Source organism: Hermetia illucens, chromosome 3 (assembly GCF_905115235.1).
Source record: "Hermetia illucens chromosome 3, iHerIll2.2.curated.20191125, whole genome shotgun sequence".
Taxonomy (NCBI): domain Eukaryota; kingdom Metazoa; phylum Arthropoda; class Insecta; order Diptera; family Stratiomyidae; genus Hermetia; species Hermetia illucens.
This window is the reverse complement of record NC_051851.1, coordinates 6,562,155-6,580,437: the sequence shown is the minus strand read 5'-3', so window position 1 is coordinate 6,580,437 and position 18,283 is coordinate 6,562,155. Positions and strand designations below refer to the sequence as shown.

Here is an 18,283-nt window from a genome sequence, read left to right as displayed (position 1 = left end):
TGGTTAAATTTCAGGAACTCACAACGTGAATATAAGAGGCTCGTGAGGTGCTTGAAACGAGACTCCTTTAGAGCGTACTGTGAGGAACTGGAAGGCGAAAGGGAGACGTCAAGGCTGTGCAGAGTCCTCAAAAGGGATGAGCCGGCCAAGTTGGATTCTCTTAGAAAACCCGACGGTACTTTCACGAGCTCCAGACTGGACTCAGTAGAGACCCTCCTGGAAGTACACCACCCGGGAGAACGGGTGAGAGAAGTGGTAGGGGGAGAGTTGACGGTTCTTGCAACCCCTTCAACACGCAAACGTTGCAAGGGGAACTGGAACACTGCGAAAGCGGTTGTTACCCATGAAAAGGTGAGAGCTGCCATACTGTCCTTTGAACATTTCAAAGCACCTGGCATGGATGGCATCTATCCGGCAATGCTAAAGGAGGGTATGGAGCATTTAGAGCGACCTCTAAGAAATATTTTTCGAGGATGTCTTGCTCTGGGCTACGTGCCTTCTTCTTGGCAACAGGTTAAGGTTGTTTTCATACCGAAACCTGGGAAAGATGACTATTCTAATCCAAAGAACTTCAGACAGATCAGCTTGACTTCATTCTTGTTGAAAGGTTTGGAGAGACTGGTGGAGCGTTACATTCGTAGAAACGCACTTAGGTCACACCCACTTAGTGAAAACCAACATGCTTACCAACGTGGAAAGTCCTGTGAGTCTGCTCTTCATTCTTTGGTCACAAAGATAGAGGATGCAACTTTGAATGGTGAGTACGCGATGGGGGTGTTCGTGGACATTGAAGGGGCTTTTGACTGTGCGCCTTTTCAAAAACTTTGTGATGCCGCCAGAGCGCATGGTGTTGATGATGCTTTAATTAAGTGGATCCATGCTATGCTAACGCAAAGATTGTTGTGCGCTGAGGTAGGGGTCGATCGCTACCTGACTACGGAAGCAACGAAGGGCTGCCCCCAAGGAGGTGTGCTTTCGCCGCTTCTGTGGAGTATGCTGATCGACTCACTGCTATGCGAACTGCAAAATTTGCCAATACACGCTCAAGCTTATGCTGATGACGTGGCTGTACTTGCTGTTGAGGGGGATCTTGGAACGGTGTGTAGGAATATACAGCGTGCCGTTAATTTGATAGACAGCTGGTGCCTTAGACATGGTTTGTCAGTTAATCCAAATAAAACCACAATGGTTTTATTCACAAAAAGGAGAAAACTGGATGGACTTTGTCTCCCTGAGATGAGGGGTACTACCCTTCAACTCTCCGAAGAAGTGAAATATCTGGGGGTCACTCTAGATAAAAAATTTCTTTGGAACAAACATGGTAAATTGGTAAAGATGAAACGAGCTCTCACAGCTTATGGGCTGTGCAGACGGACCTTTGCCTCGACATGGGGACTCAGGCCTCATGTGGTAATGTGGATATACGTTGCCATCATTAGGCCGATGTTCGTATATGCATCCGTAGTGTGGTGGGTTAAGGTGAGACAAAAAGGTTTTCACCGTAAACTAGCTGCACTGCAAAGAACTGTTTGTCTGGGTATCACTGGTGCCATGAGCACGACATCCGGCGCAGCTCTGAATGCACTACTCAATTTGCAGCCCCTGGATATATTTATTCAAAGCACTGCAATGAGACCAGCTCATAGGCTAATTCGATTAGATCTATGGGAAAACAACGGATGTGGGGGGCACAGAGCATTGGAAGAGTTACTGGGAGGACTAAATCCAGTTCTTACAATGCCTTCCGATTCTCGTGTCCCCATACATCTGTTTGGTAGAAGATATGTAGTTACCCTGAAGCGTAGAGAGGACTGGGAAGACCCAGAGGAATGCGTGGCGGGATATACGGAAGTCTTCTACACCGATGGCTCAAAAACAGAAGAGGGTTCTGGAGCCGGAGTCTACCTCTCGAATAAAAACGAGAAGTGGGCTTTTTCTTTGGGAGAATATGCAACGGTTTTTCAAGCCGAAGTTTATGCGATCTTAAGGGTGGCAAACTGGGTGATTGACGAGTGGTTGAAGGGCAGGCGCATCGCAATCTGCAGTGACAGTCAAGCTGCACTGAGGGCATTGAGCAGTCTTTTGATCACCTCGAAAATCGTTCAGGAATACAGAAACCGTTTGAACTCTATGTCTAGATTCAATACGGTGGAACTACTCTGGGTACCTGGTCACTGTGGCATAGAGGGAAATGAAATCTCGGGTCAATCTCCTCTATGCCGGGACCGCAGCCAGCAATTGGGTTATCAGTTGCATTGGCTAAATCTGTTTTCAAAAACTGGGAACAAGTTTCCCATAATGACAGGTGGCAGAGCTTAAATGCTGCTCGACACACCAAACTTTTCCTGCCAGAACCCAACATACGTACCGCAAAGTTTATCCTGTCGAAAAACAGGAGGACTTGCAGGTGTATTGTGGGCATTCTGACAGGCCATAATTCACTAGCTGGGCATATGTTCAGAATAGGAATTACCGAAGATGATACATGTCCCTCCTGTAATGAGGAAGCGGAATCCACGGAGCATTTCCTATGTGAATGCCCCGCCTATGGACGCATCAGGCATCAGATCTTTGGTGCCGATGTCCTCCAATTGCGACGGGTAGCATCACATCCACTAACGGAAATCCTGCGATACGTTAATGAATCCGGAATATTCCGTTAGACGGGGGAGGCGAGTACAATGGGCCAACACGTCCTGAGTGCTCAGAAGCTGTAGCTTCTCCCCCACCATACACACACACACACACCCTATAGGAGGCAATGTGGTCAGAATTGTGCGCGCCCGAAATTATTACCGTGATTTGACTCAGGTACTCATGCACAGCTGTGTCGACTGCCTGCCTGCGTGCCTGTTTATTTTCAAGGTATCTTCGCGTGTTTCTTCGGCGTTGACTCCGACTTCTGGCCTTCAGACATTTCCTACGACACTTCAATATTTCAGCGTTCCACCAGTAGTTAGGGTTGCGCTTCCAAGAGAGTGCACATCTTGGCATGGAAGCGTTACATGCTCGGTATATCTGTTGGAACAGCTGCGATGCTATTTTTATGGCCGTTCCAGAAAACTCGATGTTCTACTGCAATACCACCAGAAGTGTATCCTCATCAAGTGCTCTTACTGACCAACCTATTTCTTGTTTTCGTCAGGTGTGTGTGTGCTAGCAGGTTCCGGGCGGCTTAGTAGTGATCTAGATTCAGCTGGATGACTCCCATTTACGTAACGCACTTAAAGCGATGCTGGACACCTGGTGGTACCCGTTATGTGGTTGCAACCTCGTTCTTTGATTTCCCGAGGCATTTAACCCTTTTTAGTGTAATTTGCTCGTGGTGCCTGTACAGGTTAAATATCCGCTTGGGTCGCTTATCTCCCATTTACAGTTAATTCCGAAACATTGTAAACATTATTGAGTGCACCTGCATAACGGATGCACAAACGAGCGAGCATCGTAGGTATTAAGGTAGCAGTAAGATAATAAAATATATTAAATAAATAACTAAGAGTCTAGTTGGAACTGTGGGAGGATGAAGATCAATAAAATATATTAAATTAATAACTTCAAGTGTTATTAATTTTAGTTACATGACCCAACCGACGCTTGGGATGCTTGCAGTACTTTTGTAGCTGTCCGTCTATCTGCTTGTCTGTCCGCCTGTTTGTCACACCCATCTCGGAAACGGTTATAGCGGTTGACAGCAAATTTGGTGGCCATTTTCGACTGTAAGGTGTATAGCTTCCACCTCAGAAGCTTATTTCTGATATTCACTTAGCTAGACTGAGGTGGCCTGTTAAAACCATTTTCCATATGTAAATAAGGATCATAACTAATCTAAAAGTAATTGAATTCCAATTACACCATTAATTACCTTTCAGTCTACTATCGGCATATGTAAGAAATTAACATCGCACAAGCAAATCCGGGCTTTTCTTTGCTTAACGCCAAAATATAGCAAGTGATCTTTCAAGCGTCGTGCATTCAATGCAGAAAGCTGAAAGGGAAACCCCAACCGAGAGATTGTTATAAGCGGGTCGCTGAGGAGTTTTGTGAGAAAATGTGGAAGAATTTCAAAGAGTAAAAAAGCTGCAATCCGAAAAAGCGATTGCGTTGATGCCTTATGCTCCACAAAAGGAGACGAAGGTGTTGAATAAGAGACATATCTTGCTATGATCACATCTGAAATAAGGACATTGACGACCTGACCCCGGCTGGTAATAAATCACTGTGCTAAGCACTGTTTATAAAGCACCCTAAGTTGGCCAAAGCAGCGGTGGTTTGATGGGTTTAGTTTATTAGAAACCTCCACCCGGCTGGATCGGCTGGTCACTCCATGGTTCTGAAGACTGTCCGACTATAGAAGGCAATGAGTGGCGTCTCGTGGTAATGGAGATGAATATGTTGCATTGGACCAGTGGTGAACCGCGCCATGATCACGTCTGAAATGACGACATCCGTGATCGAAGATCGTGCAAAAATTCCGACCAGAAGGCCGACCGAAACAACTTTGGTTCGATGCGCTAGATGGTAATTTGAGAGTCTCTCGACTCTATCCAGATTAGGCGTATGATCTAGGAGAATGGTGCAACCGATCAAGGCGAGTTGACTCTACTTCTGAATGCGACAAAGGGGAACGAATTTCTTAGCGAACAGGGCACTAATGCATATGAGGTGCAGTCTCGTTTCCTCGATGTTTTTATGTAGTCATTTAGTCCATATACATATTTTGCACAGTCCTTTCCCGTCTTTTTTTAGAATCGTTCGGCCACTACTGCTTTGGTATGCCCTTAGCCGCAAATGCCTCGGACAATCCTTTCCCTGAAGGACCTGAAGTTGTGTTTTGCCCGAATACGGTTTACTCATGGTTTGCCCGAAAGCGTTTTGACAAAAAGCATTGTTTTGTCCGAAGGCGGTTTGCTTAGAGGCTGTTTGATGCCTGAAGATAGTTACTTACAAGCAAGGCTTTAACGTCAACGATTGACGGCCGGGATTAAATGTGCTGGGAGAACGGGTCTGATTCGGCTCATACATTAGGAATTGGGTCCCAATTGGATTCGGTCCCACTTTGTCGATAGGGCATCTTTTTTGTGGATAGGACATATCACACTTTTTTACCACACTTGTGGAATCTGTCCGTAGTTCTATATGGAAAGAATCAAATTATCGATAGCTTTCATGATTCATGGACCGCCTGATTAGATGAGTTCTGCGGGATTGCCATCTATGCCTGGCTTCTTGTTCACTTCTTTAAGGTTTTGTTGACTTGCTGTGTGTGTATTTTCTTTTCATTGGTGGAAGGTGTTCTTGTCATGCAGTTATGTGAGACTCTTACTCACTAAAACCATCTCCTTCTCCATTCACTCTCCCCACGGAATTGTTATAAAGTATTGCGTCGTTGGGCTGGATCAGTTCTTAACTGCGGCGAAGAACCACTCTTTCCTGTTTTCGGCGCAATTCTTGCTGCCTAAGCTGTTGGTAAATAGATTTCAGTTCCGTTACAATCTGGTTCCAAGTCTCTGTTGACGCCAGGAGAAACTCCTCAATATTTTCGGGTGAATGAATTTTTATTTTAACTGTCGGCATGTTTCTCAGCTACTCTCTGTAGTGATGGTGACAGGTAAGGACGAATTACTCCCGAAGAGAGGTTGCAAAGGACTCGAACTCCATCAATCTGCAGTAATCGTGCAAACACGCGAGAGAGCGTCTGCAACGGCATTTCTTAGAACGCCTTGACTAGGGACTTGTGGTGGTGGTGGCCAAAAAATTGATTTAAATTTTTGCAAACACACACATGTGCCAGTTGATGCGAAGTCTGCTTGCCAAAAGGATATTGAAGACAATGCGTAAATGCTCCTGAATGCCGAATGATGAGATGAGAAGATCATCCAAGTAGATAGTGATGAATTCTAGGTGTTGTGTATGAACCTCTGGAACGTTCGAGTCCCATTTTTAAGACCTAGAGGCATCCCGACAAACTCAAACAGCCCAAATGGCGTAATCACTGCCGTCCTTGGGATATCTTCTTCTGCAACCGGGATTTGAAAGTATGCTCTTTTCAGATCTATCGTAGAGAAGGCTGTTTTTCCATGCAGTTGCAAAAGTTGGTCGTAGATGCGAGAAATTGGATATCCATCCGACCTTGGCTGCGCGTTAAGATTCCGGTAATCGCCTGTAGGACGGAACTTTCCGGACTTCGATAAGGCCATGTGCAAGGGACTTCCATACGAGCTGCTTGAAGGTCTGACGGCGTCTAACTCTTGCAACAATTTGAACTCCGTGTTAGCAGCCTTAAGCTTAGCACCAAGCAGCTGATAAGGTCTGAAGGAGACAGGCGGACCGGTGGCCAATATGTGGTGCTTGACTGTACGGTTGGCCCTGTGATGAGACCTTCGGTGCAGACAAAACAATTGTAGTACTCCGCGACGAGGACTGCAATTTGCTTCTGCTGGCCGTCTGCACTTATTTAGATCTGCGACAATGCTGAAATTGAATGGACCCAGTGGAGCTTGCTTAACTTTCCCAGCTATGGAGCAGAGAGTATTTTCATCGATGAGGCGTCAGGGTGGGTACGATAGAGCCGCAGTCCACCAGGAAGCGTACGGCGGAAGATCGATCGCAGACCTGAAGTCAGTTTTCTCTCCAAGGCTTGTTGAGTGATGTTTGGGCGACGGCAGGGCTGCTGCTTGGCGCCTGGCGAAGTAGCAGCTTTATTGGCTTAAATTTGGTGGTTGCTTGTTGAAATTGCACGGATGACTGCATCGCTTGGCCGCGGCGTCAAAGTGGCTGTGGTAAAAGCACACTCCATTTGTGTGTGGCCATATCGTTGAAGACGAGAATTCCCTTCTCTGTGGCCTATCACGATCTGGTGACTTGCTCTGGCGCTGCAAACTGTTGCTGGACTCGTTAATGCAAGTCAGGATCTTCTTCGAAATGGGCAATGAGTTGAGATAAGAACTCTTTTATATCCGATAACTCTGATGAGTTCCAGCGTGCTGCCCGCTTTAAATATTTTCAGAATATTGCGCACATTTTGCGGGAGCAGTTGGAGCCATTTGACTTTAAGGAGATCTTCTGAGGCGTTCGTACCTGCCGGATTGTCATTTCTCTGTATAACTGCGAAGGTTTTTTATCTCCGAACTCCAGTCGATTCAACATGGTCTCCAGCTTCTGCTCTACTGATTCTGCAAAGCGTTCCAAGATACGCTCTTTTAGCGCTTTGTATCTCTCGATTTCCGGGGGTGTATGCAGAATGTCGAAAATTGGTTACTCGAAAATGGTGGAAGTTAGCGCGACGTCAATACCACGACATCTCACATCCTCTCCTGCCGATAACGCGTTGCTTAGCGTGCGTGGGACGCGCTGAAATGGTGTCATTCTGTTTTATATTCAACAAGTGATAGGCCGAAATTTTTCAACCAGGAGTTGATCTCCCATATCGCTTCATTTGGGTAAAACTCGATCTCATGTAGGCGTTTTGCAGCTATTGTAATTCCGATATCATTCGCAAAGCTAACGGCTGTCACGTAGTCAGGAAGGCATAGCGTCACTCTCCATCATAGCTAGTCACAGCAATGGAGCTAGGACAGAACCCTATGGCACCTCGTAAGTTGTCGGGAATATTTTTAATTCATAGTCCGAGTCGCAGTACAATCTTCCTTTCTCCCAAGGGGAAATTCAACAGAAATGCATACTATGTATTTCGGGGTCTGCAATTTCTTGAGTGCCTCGATGATTTTTTCCAATTGCTTGCCAGAAAGGCCTGTAAAACCATAAGTATCGAAGTTTTGGCGAAAATGTCACGAACAACTATTGCTCTTTTTCGAAGGAATTGAGTTGTTTCGGTACTAGCCCAGACATTTTTCAGGTTCACAATATATTTGAAATAATATTGAAACATCCTTTCGAAATATCAACAGTATCAGTAAGATCTCTAATAGTTTTCGACGATTGATAAGCACGAGTTTTTCGATTTTCTTGATATTTTGTTCATCGGTGGAGATCTTCTTTGAACTGTTTATACCACTTGAAAACTTTCGTTTCTGACAAAAGTATGGTTGCCGAAGGTTTCCTACATCATCCTGAATCCGAAATTTTATTCCGCAGACAAAAATTTAATCCAACTTCTTGGCTTTTATAATTAGACATTGCAAAAATCGCTGAATTCACTTTAGGACAAAAAGGTAATGAATGCTTTGATATGGAATTGTCACAGATGTCTGTCACAATGCTGTCAACTTCGGATACTTTTTTTATGTGTGGTTTGCCGCGTGATTTGAATTGAAAATTAGTTACTATTTGGGTTTGGATGACATTGCGAAAGGAGAGCTTTTCGCAGGATCAAAGAAAGACCGGGTGTTTTCATTTAAAACATATTTTATTTTTTATTTCTTTCTTAATATTTTTAACAAATATATCTCATCTCTTTCTTCCTTAATGCTTTATCTATATATTTAGCTTTATATATATCATCTTGAAAAATACCTTAGGTACAAACAGTATATTTTACTTTAGTTTATTTACATTTGTAATAGTTTTTGTAGTTTTTGACTAGGAATCAATTGCAAAATGGTATTAGTTTCATTCATTTGTTTTTTACTCGTATCCTCTCCTATGTATTTTGTTTTGTATAATTCTCTTAAACTTTACACTTTACTTTTCACTTAACGAACATCAATATAAATCACTCTTATTTTTGATTGTTTATAAAATTAAGACGAAAAGAAAAAACCACGGTGAAACCCTTCCATTTTCCATCAGTTTTCAATCAAATTTCCTCGAATGAGAACAAAAACGTATAAATACAATAAAATATTGGTTGCAACTATCTTTTGTCATTTAAAATCTCGTACATGCATAAAAAATTGGATAAATATAAAGAAATTGTGATTGGCATTCAGGATACCCAGAAAATGTTCAACTGATGGAAAGGGCCCTGCCGTGTGAGGCTTGAAATGAACACCCCTTGCAAAAATTCTCTAAAAGTCTCTAGAATTAAAAAAATGTCCTACTATGGATGTGAAGTCAGTAGCGAAATAATTAAAAAAAAAAACAAAATATTTACGAAAAAAGAGTTACAAAAATACTCTCATCAGCACTTTCGCAAAATGAGCCATGACAAAGACAAAAGAAAGAAAAGAAAGGAGAAATTATAAAAAAACACCTAATTCTGGCTTTGTTTTTATGGAAATAGTCAAGCGTTTGATCCTGGACGAATCAACCCTTGTCAGTGGTGGTAAAGGTGATCAGTTCCCATTGAACTGTTCAGAAATTTGAAAACTAAAACTTAGAGGTAGATGTTGCTTTGCCGAATGGCCGACCTACCAACCATTGGCAATGGCTTCCAGTTTCGGTCGGGCAAAACTCTGCGATCGTGGATGGCTTGGTGAGAAGTTAACACTTATATTGATTGGATGCAGAGCTGATACGGAACAGTAGTTCTTGTCGAGCAAATCAACACCATGCAGATAGGGGAGCAAGGCATCGTAGTCGATGTTCAGCGGAACATAGTAGGTACCCTGGCCATGTAGCGCAAAGATGGGAACTGTGAAGTGGCGAGTGCCATTCAACGCGGGCTTCGTATGATGCACCGGTGACTCGGATTTAATGTCTCCATTGGTCAAAGCTTTCTCGTCATACGCTCCATTCTCGGTGGGTTCGCATCCACTAATCTTACGCTTCTTGCAGCCTACTGTCTGGTCCAGCGTGGTCTTCGGGTGGTCAACACTTGAGTTTGCCTCTGCCATATTGGATCCTCCTATGCTATGCTCGCCTGTTGACTCATCGTGCAGGTGACTATCCTGATTGAATCGCTGCTTGATGTGATTCTTGTATTTGTAGTTGTTGTTGTGTTCAACCTCATGCGAAGACTCTGAAATGTTCCTTGTTCGACCCGTTCGAAGGATGCTGTTCTGCTGAAGTGGAGGTGGAGTCACGATACCATTCTCTTGGTGGCATATTGGCTCGCGAGATGACTCGAAATCGTGATTGCTTGACTCATGATGAACGGAGGGTGGAGCCGTTGATGTTATGACCGGAGCTTGATGTGGTTGACTACGAAAACTCAAATCCTTGACATCATTGTGGTCGTTACTGTTGCTGTGCTCTACATCTGAAGGAATCATGTCACGAAGCTGCGCCAGAGACGTCGGTGGATGGTAGTTATGTGCTGGCGGACTGCCACTTGATGCACTGATGGAATCGACATTGCATCTGGTTTTATAGCATTCATCTGAAAAGATCATTACCAATTAGTTAACGTGTCCCCCTTATAGCTTCCATTTGAACTTACTCTTCATTATCTCATCACAGTGTTCCTGCAGGTGGGCTAGAAGTTGATAGCATAAATCCTGCATCTGAGTGTCATACAGAAATTTAGCGGTCTCCTTCATGCAATCTGTATAACCCATTTTGTATTCGATCTCCTTATGAACACATTCGTTTTGTAGATGTTTTAGGTGTCTGATGGCCATCTCAATGATTTCTGTCTTTTCTATTCGGCCTCGTCCTTTCCTTTGGTATTGGGGTGGTATCAAACGTGATAGGTCAGCCAGGCATGAGTTCATTCGATCTCGCCTTCGTTTCTCAATGATTCGATGCGATAGAGGATCTTGCTGGAAAGAGAATGATGAAAAAACTATGAAAATTTCTATCTTTTCTCAATTCAGGACGTAAACTTGACTAAGGATGTTACTCGTATACCTAAGTACTTTGAAATGGCATATTATTGCGAACAGTGAGTGTAGGTCCAGCATTTATTGAGGTGGAGGTTTCTACTGTATCTGATGCTGTAAAACTCGACCATCACCATCATGACAAGGACGATTTCCAACAGTTTCTGCTGTTTTAAATTATGGCGCCCAACGTGGGATCGATTGATAACTAAATCCTTTCAAATTTTATGAAATATTGAGGGAGCCGTAGTTTCAGAGCTCAGGACCTTATTAGGCGCACTGCATTAACCTGTCTTCTTTTGGCAATTAAAAACATCCATGACAATGCCCGGTATTTGGACCTGGGATGCGGTTTATGGTCAAAGTTTATCTCTAACAAGAATGATGCCTGCCGCACGGGTAGTGAAATTTATCTTGCTATGATTAGGTCGGTAACAGCGGCCACTTCGAGAAGCCCAATTACCTCTGTAGTGCGTTTTCTTGATGCCAAAAATTTCTAAGACCATGACTGTTGTGGTAAGAGCAAGGAGGACAAGATTCAGCCGGCTTAGAACTTCAGACCTAACCCATACCAATCACGAAGGATAGTAGCTTTCCCACCTTGCAACTTGAGATATTTATGAGGTCCTCAATGAATGGTTTACCTAATCTTCGTGGCCTGACTCTAGCTAGGGCTGGGCAATCGCGAAAGAAGTGCTTGAGAGTTTCTCCCTCCTCTCTGCAACTTCAGGGATGAGAGTTATAGGGTATGCCGGGTCTGGCGGCGTGGTATTTTAGAGGCCAGTGTCCTGTGCAATCTTGTACGCATTGGAAGGCGTCTGCACCAAAAGCTCTTGAATCTTGAATCTTGGTTTACCCCGGGCCAAACCCCCCCTTAACTTGTTAACGGCTGCTAAGTAGTGAGAGTAGATTCCGCTCCTGACAGTTACCATTGAACGCTGACAACGCAAGCTCGTTAGTCCGCTCATTCCCATTTATGTCCGTATGACTGGGAACTCAGAGGAGGAGGACTTTGAGCGTGTCATCCAGACTGTTCAGCGCTTTCCTATTCCATCAGCCTGGAGGATGCCGTTTATACTTCACTATGCATAGATGACCCCAGTATACTTTAAGAGGAGTGGACGGAAGAGTCACTGTAGTCTAAATAACGACCATCTACATTGCCTCTGGTCATCCAAGAGAGAGCATTGCTAGCCAGGCCCAAGAATGTGAGGAGAAGACGTTGCACGATGGATCACATTGTTCTCATCCGATGCTTCTTCTACCTTAGATATCAATGAAACCCCTTTGGAGTCCCCTCCCCCCCTAGGCATCTATCGTCCATTGTAATAGAAGATCCCCCTTTTGAATGTGTACTATAATGGGGGTAGGGGAAAGGCAAAAGGAAATAAAGTTGTTTCTGAGGATTCCCTTACCGATTACTGAAACTACTTATCACTAATTTGCTAGTCTTCGTATCTTCCGTCAAAATTCAATACCGTCTTTTACCACTGTCCAAAACTCCATCCTGTTTTCTTCGTCGAATTCTGCGGTATATCTAGAAGGATTTCAAGCGGGTCGGCCTTGTGAAGTCGGTACAAATCGCCTGTACTTGTAGCCAATAACTCTATATAAAATAAGAAATCACGCTATTCTCTTTCCTGGGATTCATAACTATTCTTTCTATTTCCGAGTTACGCACAATGTCGAGTCTGTAATCCGCCATAGAAAGCTCAACCAAAATCCCCCAATTGTAAAACGTGAAGACAACTTCACGGTTTCGTACCAGGGCAGAGGCAACTCGTCAGATGTAGCCCTGGTAGCAGCGTGACCGAAGCGGTTCGCAGATGTCTGACGAGCGTCTGACGAGTTGCCTCTGCCCTGGTACGAAATCATGAAGCCATGTTCGCTTTTTATTTTTGAAGCTTGGGTTGCTAAGCCCAAACGAGGGGTCTGTGGACCAAAAAAAAGAGGAAGTAAGTTGCTCCCCATTTGGTCCGGTTCGACATCAATCAATCATCACACAGAATACCCTCTAATTTTTGACCATCGGTTCATTGGAGTTTTCTCTAGAATTTTGTATATCTAGTGTCTCTTCCCTAGTGCTGGTCACAAATGTTGGCGTGTTCCCTAAAATTACGATCGCTCCTTCGCCAGATCTCATGGTGAACGTTGACATTGCAGCCAAAAAAAGTGGTAGCACCTTCCCCTCGCGCTCCTCCACTTTCTGCTTCTGGGCCTTACTTCCGGCTCCTTACTTCATCTCTCGCGCATCTGCATCACGATAAGTATTTGCTCCGGAAATGCTTTTGGCAGTATAGCCAGTAGAATACAAGGTGAGGTGGTGGAATTTGGGAAGCTATCCTCTCAGACCGACAGTACTATCTAATTGTACTCTGGAAAGCCTGCTGGATATGAGAGTGAATTCTGTGTCAGTGTATTGCTGACTGCATCTATAAGGCTCGCTTTCATATCTAGGGAACCAGATTTCTGTCCAGAATAAAGAACATCTTAATAGCGTGATGAGTGATCTGAACGTTAAGGTTACTTCTGATAACATTCTAACATGCTTTACTGGAATATGATCTTGGGGACTGTAATGACAATGGTGAGTGGTTTGTGATTTTCTGCAGCTTCTACACCTGCCATAAGGTCAGTTGGGCTCCAACTGACCGGTAACGTACATCTAATCAGAGTGATTCACGTTGAACTTCTTGCTGAGGAGCGCAAAAGCCATATACAAGCGCAAGGAAGAAGAGCCAAGAAGGACTGGATGACTCATTGGCAACTTAGGCGCATGGCTAAATCGAAAGCATGGTGAGTGACTATTTCCTTATCCAGCTCCTAAGTGGGCATGGAGGTTTTCAGTCTTACCTACAAGAGATTGGGAAGGCACGATCTACTGACTGCGTGTTCTACAATGGAGTGGAATGGGATTCGTCAACAACTTAACAGGGGATCTCTCTTCAGACAACATTGTCGTGAGATGCTGAGGGGCGCTGAGAAATAAAGCTGTGTTGCCTATTACGTTCAAGTTTTTCTCGTTGCAAAGAAGATAGAGCTCGATCGGTGAAGGGGCCAGATAACAAGAGGTCCGTAGAACTAACAATTCCCTTTCTCTGCTTCCCTCCCTGATTTGAAGGCTCCCCAAGGGGGGCTAGCCCGAAGTAATGTGACAAATGGTTCCAGGCTAGCTTTTTGGCGATGGGGAGGTGTTTAGTTGGTAGTCCGACGGCGTGCCGTAGTGGGATTCCAACACTCTAAGCGTAAATGCATTCACCTGCCCTACCTCCGCAAAAAAGCCCACAGTTCAACGTCATAGTTGGAAATAAAAGAGATGAAAATTGAATGGCGATGGGTCGGGAGGATGAGGAAGCACACAGTCAAGGGCTTTAATTGATTTCTTGGACTTGTTTGCGGTGGGGTTACGGGCAGTATCATATTGTAGGATGACCCTATGATGCCGATGAAGTTTATGCTGGATTCCTTTTTTCGCTGTTGGTTCCGATGGTACAGTTTGTAGTGGGTTATGCCTTCTCTGCCGCACCATACGCACGAAACCGTCTTCTGCGAATCAGTTGTTCTTGATCGAACTTGACGGATCACTCGGACCTAGCCGAATTCTTCAGGTCGACATTCCCATTTGTAATCAACTTTGACCAGCTCTTTCGTCATTAGCGCTTAATACTGCCTTGCCCAGAGAACGTGGAGGGCTTCAAAGGACCATGATATCTTGCCTAAAACATGTTAAATACGCTGATGACATCTGGCTCACCAAGCTACGGGCCTTGATCAAATGGCTCCGAATTTAGAAGAAGTAAACAGAGTCGCTCTAAAGATAAATACTAACAAAACAGATGCCCGTGAATATGTTGATCAGAAGGCGGAAGTGGCAGTGGGTAGGTCTCACATTGAGAAAGGGTGACAATTTCGTTGGGGGTTATGCCATGGGGTAGAGGATGGAGCAGTAGCGATAACGCATAGGAATTTGGAGTAGCTTTCTGCCAATAAAATTACAGTTTATGTGTTGAACTTGGTAAATCTGCAAGTGTGACCTTTGAAGTGTTAAAACAGATGTAAGAGGTGCATTCCTTATTAAGAGCACACGTTGGTATAAAACATTTTTGGATGGTTGAAAACTAGCGGATGATGAATCTCATTCAGGGAACTGCCTTCAAATTCAAAAACCAACAGTAATGTGAAGTTTATAAGGGTTCTTATGAGGCCCCTAATAAGGATGACGAATGATCAGTTAAAATTGAAGAAGAGGCTTTGACTGTGCTTCAAATTGTAGCTGAAGATTTAGGCTTGCGAGTGGTGTTTGCCAAAATTTCCCCGAAAATTCTCATAATTAATAAGAATTTTTTACCTCACACGGCATGTCTGTGGTTGTCTAAGTGTCAACTTCTGTGACTTTTGTTTTTCTCCCAAACTAAAAATCCTTCTCGTATGAAGACTATCACATCCTTGTATCTTTTGGAAAAGATATTATATGAAGCTGAGGTTCGTCCAAATTGTCAAACTATCGGCACCTTCGACAGACATTTTAGTAAACTGCAAAGCGTGAAAAAGTGAGTAACCGTCGTGCCTATGGATCTAAATCAAATATTCCAACCCTTAGAAAGCCGGTGCTCAGAGGTGGTGGTGAGGAAGACGGGACGGCAACCATGTCGGCCGAACCAAAACTAAGTGGTCGAGGAGAACCTCCACAGTGGTGGCACCGGGAGAAGCTGTTTCACATTGATTTGCCGGCCGTGATGCAGTAGGCGAATGCTTCAAAGGCCTAATTAGGGCGATAGACCTGACTGTGCACGGGGGCTCATCTGAAGTGGCAATAGGTCATGAAACCTTACCAGGGGTATACTGGTACCATGGGAATCGAGATAGTCCCTGAATTCACATATTTCGGGAGAATTTCTGTTGCATGTGGGTTCAGCTCTGTTGTTGCAATTGATCTCCTAGTGGGAGTTTCATGGTGAAGGTGATTGCGTTCAAGCAAACAGAGACCTTCGGGCCTCAAACGTGGTGTTGCGTTTCAACACGGGTCCCATACTCCATAGTTCGGTAGAGGTTTAGGTAGGTCTTGATTCACCAGTATGAATGCTGAGTCATGGTCACGGTATAGACTGGCATCGTTGTAGCTTGTCACAACGGGGCTCTGATGATCATCATCATCAACGGCGCAACAACCGGTATCCGGTCTAGGCCTGCCTTAATAAGGAACTCCAGACATCCCGGTTTTGCGCCGAGGTCCACCAATTCGATATCCCTAAACGCTGTCTGGCGTCCTGACCCACGCCATCGCTCCATCTTAGGCAGGGTCTGCCTTGTCTTCTTTTTCTACCATAGATATTCCCTTGTAGACTTTCCGGGTGGGATCATCTTCATCCATACGGATTAAGTGACCCGCCCAACGTAACCTATTGAGCCGGATTTTATCCACAACCGGACGCTCATGGTATCGCTCATAGATTTCGTCATTGTGTAGGCTACGGATTCGTTCATCCTCATGTAAGGGGCCAAAAATTCTTCGGAGTATTCTTCTCTCGAACGCGGCCAAGAGTTCGCATCACAACGGGGCTCTGATCGTGGTCACAAAATCAATCCGTGTCTTGAGAAAACCGTGGGATTAAGTTCCCGGGGCAGGTAACCACGTAAAACCATAGAAACGAGCCCTTAGAAAGACGTTGGGGAGTGGGCCGGAAGTACTCGAGGCAATCAGATCTGTATCTATAGTGGCTCTTGCCACGAAGCCTCTCTGGAAGTTATCTGGTACCATGAGAACCAGGATGGGCCTCTGATTCTTGGTGGATATCCTCTCGGTCAGGTTGTTTGCCATTGGCCCCCTTCATGGTGGTTGCGCCCACATGGGCAGGGCTGCTCGTGGGCTTAAGCGTGGAAGTGCGCTGTACAACTCAATCGCAATAACCTTTAGTTGCAGCGGAGGTATTAGATAAACTTCACATTCACTGGTATGAAAGCTGAGCCTGCACTTAGTATAAACCAGTACCGCTCTGCCAGCCATGGCAGGGCTCTGATTGTGGTCTTCAAATCAATCCGTGTTCGAAGAGGACCGTGGGGTTATGCCTACACGCCAGGTCCTCATGTTAAATCCCCAGAACCTTCAGCCGTTAAAAAAGATATCTGTCTTGACCCCACGGAAGGTACTTTGATTAAATCTCCAGGACCTTCAGCCTTTAGAGAGGACCGTCTTGGTAAATTGAAGTGAATGTCGTCAGCTGGACTTTCTTCAGTCTTCCAAAGAGCCGCATGCGTAGTGCACTTTGATAATGAAGCTAAATTTCGATGAAACAAACACTTCTAGAAACCTCAAGTTTGTCTGTAACAACAACTGAACTCGTACACAAATATGCGGCCTATACCTTCAGATCTCACAAAATCCTCAAATTAATGAGCTGCAACCGCTTACACCATTCCAAAACACTATCCGCAATAAGTAATAAGTATAATTGTACGATATATGACGCAAAAATAAATCAGCACTCAGCTTACCCTGGACGTCTTATTTCGTCTCCCTGGTGCATATTCTGCGTCATCCTCACTGTAAGCGGCTGCTGATGTTGAAAAATTTAGACCAGATTCTCCACAATATGGAAAACCCGCTACAGCTGCATCACTGCAATTAAAAAAAGAAAACGAGAATAGTATGACTCACTTGGTTTATGGTGTTTTCAATCAATGAAATTTAAGTTTATAAATAATATGGTGGGGTTGGAAAATTGCAGAAGACAGGAATGCAGGAAGATGTAAATGGTTCTAGCTGTTGCAGGTCTAAGGAGAGAGATTTGCTTAAATGTTTCCGTAAATATTATTATTTTCAGATGAATCATTGAATTCTATTTAAATTTTTTTAACTTTGGCGGAAAAAAGTAAATATTTTCAAATTTAAATTTTAAATAACTTGTACACACAATTTTTGATACTTCCTCTCCAACAATAGAGGTCTCTTCGCACCATATGAAGATGCTGTCATAACAGCAACACTATACAGAAATATGTGAAGAAGAAGATGAACTATGAACTATTGGCTCGGGAGATCAAAGAAAAATGTTGGTTTTCAAAGGGATGTTTTTAGTTTTTTGTTATACTTTTCCCTGCAGATAATAAAACATTCGATTCCAATTTGTGTTTTCGAAAACGACGCAAAATGTACAATTCTAAATGCGAATTCGATGCTATGATCGCTGCTTAGAGATTCTTCTTCTTGAAACATCAAAAGCTTTTTGGGATTAGGTAAATATTTGGGGCTTGACACATGTAATTCATGAAGTCCGACATCAGCCAAGATTGTGATAACGCAGGAATTAAAATGTGAAAATAAATACCACAATTAACTGCGATAATACAGAACGATTAAATAAAATTATATCTGAGTCTCGACTGAAATACTTTAATTTCAAGCTGGGGATGGTCATAACAGAATTTTTAAAGATTTCAGGTTTAATTCGCTGGCCAGGAGGGAGAGAGGGGAAGAAGGATGAATTTGTAGACTTGGTTTCTTAGGGTTCTGGAGAAAAGATTTTGATGAAGTAAAGGGAATGGTTGTCCCCCCCCCCCCTACTTGGCATATATTGCCTACATTATTTGCTATTCAACTTTCTTCAGAAATATCTAATTGCACA

At 43.9% G+C, this 18,283-nt stretch overlaps 1 protein-coding gene across 3 annotated transcripts in view; it reads right to left on the bottom strand.

The window, feature by feature from the left end:
* Positions 1–8,352: 8,352 nt before the first annotated feature.
* Positions 8,353–18,283, bottom strand: part of LOC119653249 (transcription factor cwo) — a 161,076-nt gene continuing 151,145 nt past the window's right edge. For 2 of the 3 annotated variants that reach the window (XM_038057855.1, XM_038057856.1), the window contains exons 2-4: positions 17,154–17,277; positions 10,280–10,601; positions 8,353–10,219 (exon numbers count right to left, since the gene is read on the bottom strand). In XM_038057855.1, coding sequence (XP_037913783.1) covers positions 9,309–10,219; positions 10,280–10,601; positions 17,154–17,277 — 1,357 coding nt within the window. In that variant the 3' untranslated portion in view covers positions 8,353–9,308. The remainder of the gene's footprint in view (positions 10,220–10,279; positions 10,602–17,153; positions 17,278–18,283) is intronic. The other variant, XM_038057857.1, reaches the window with a different exon arrangement.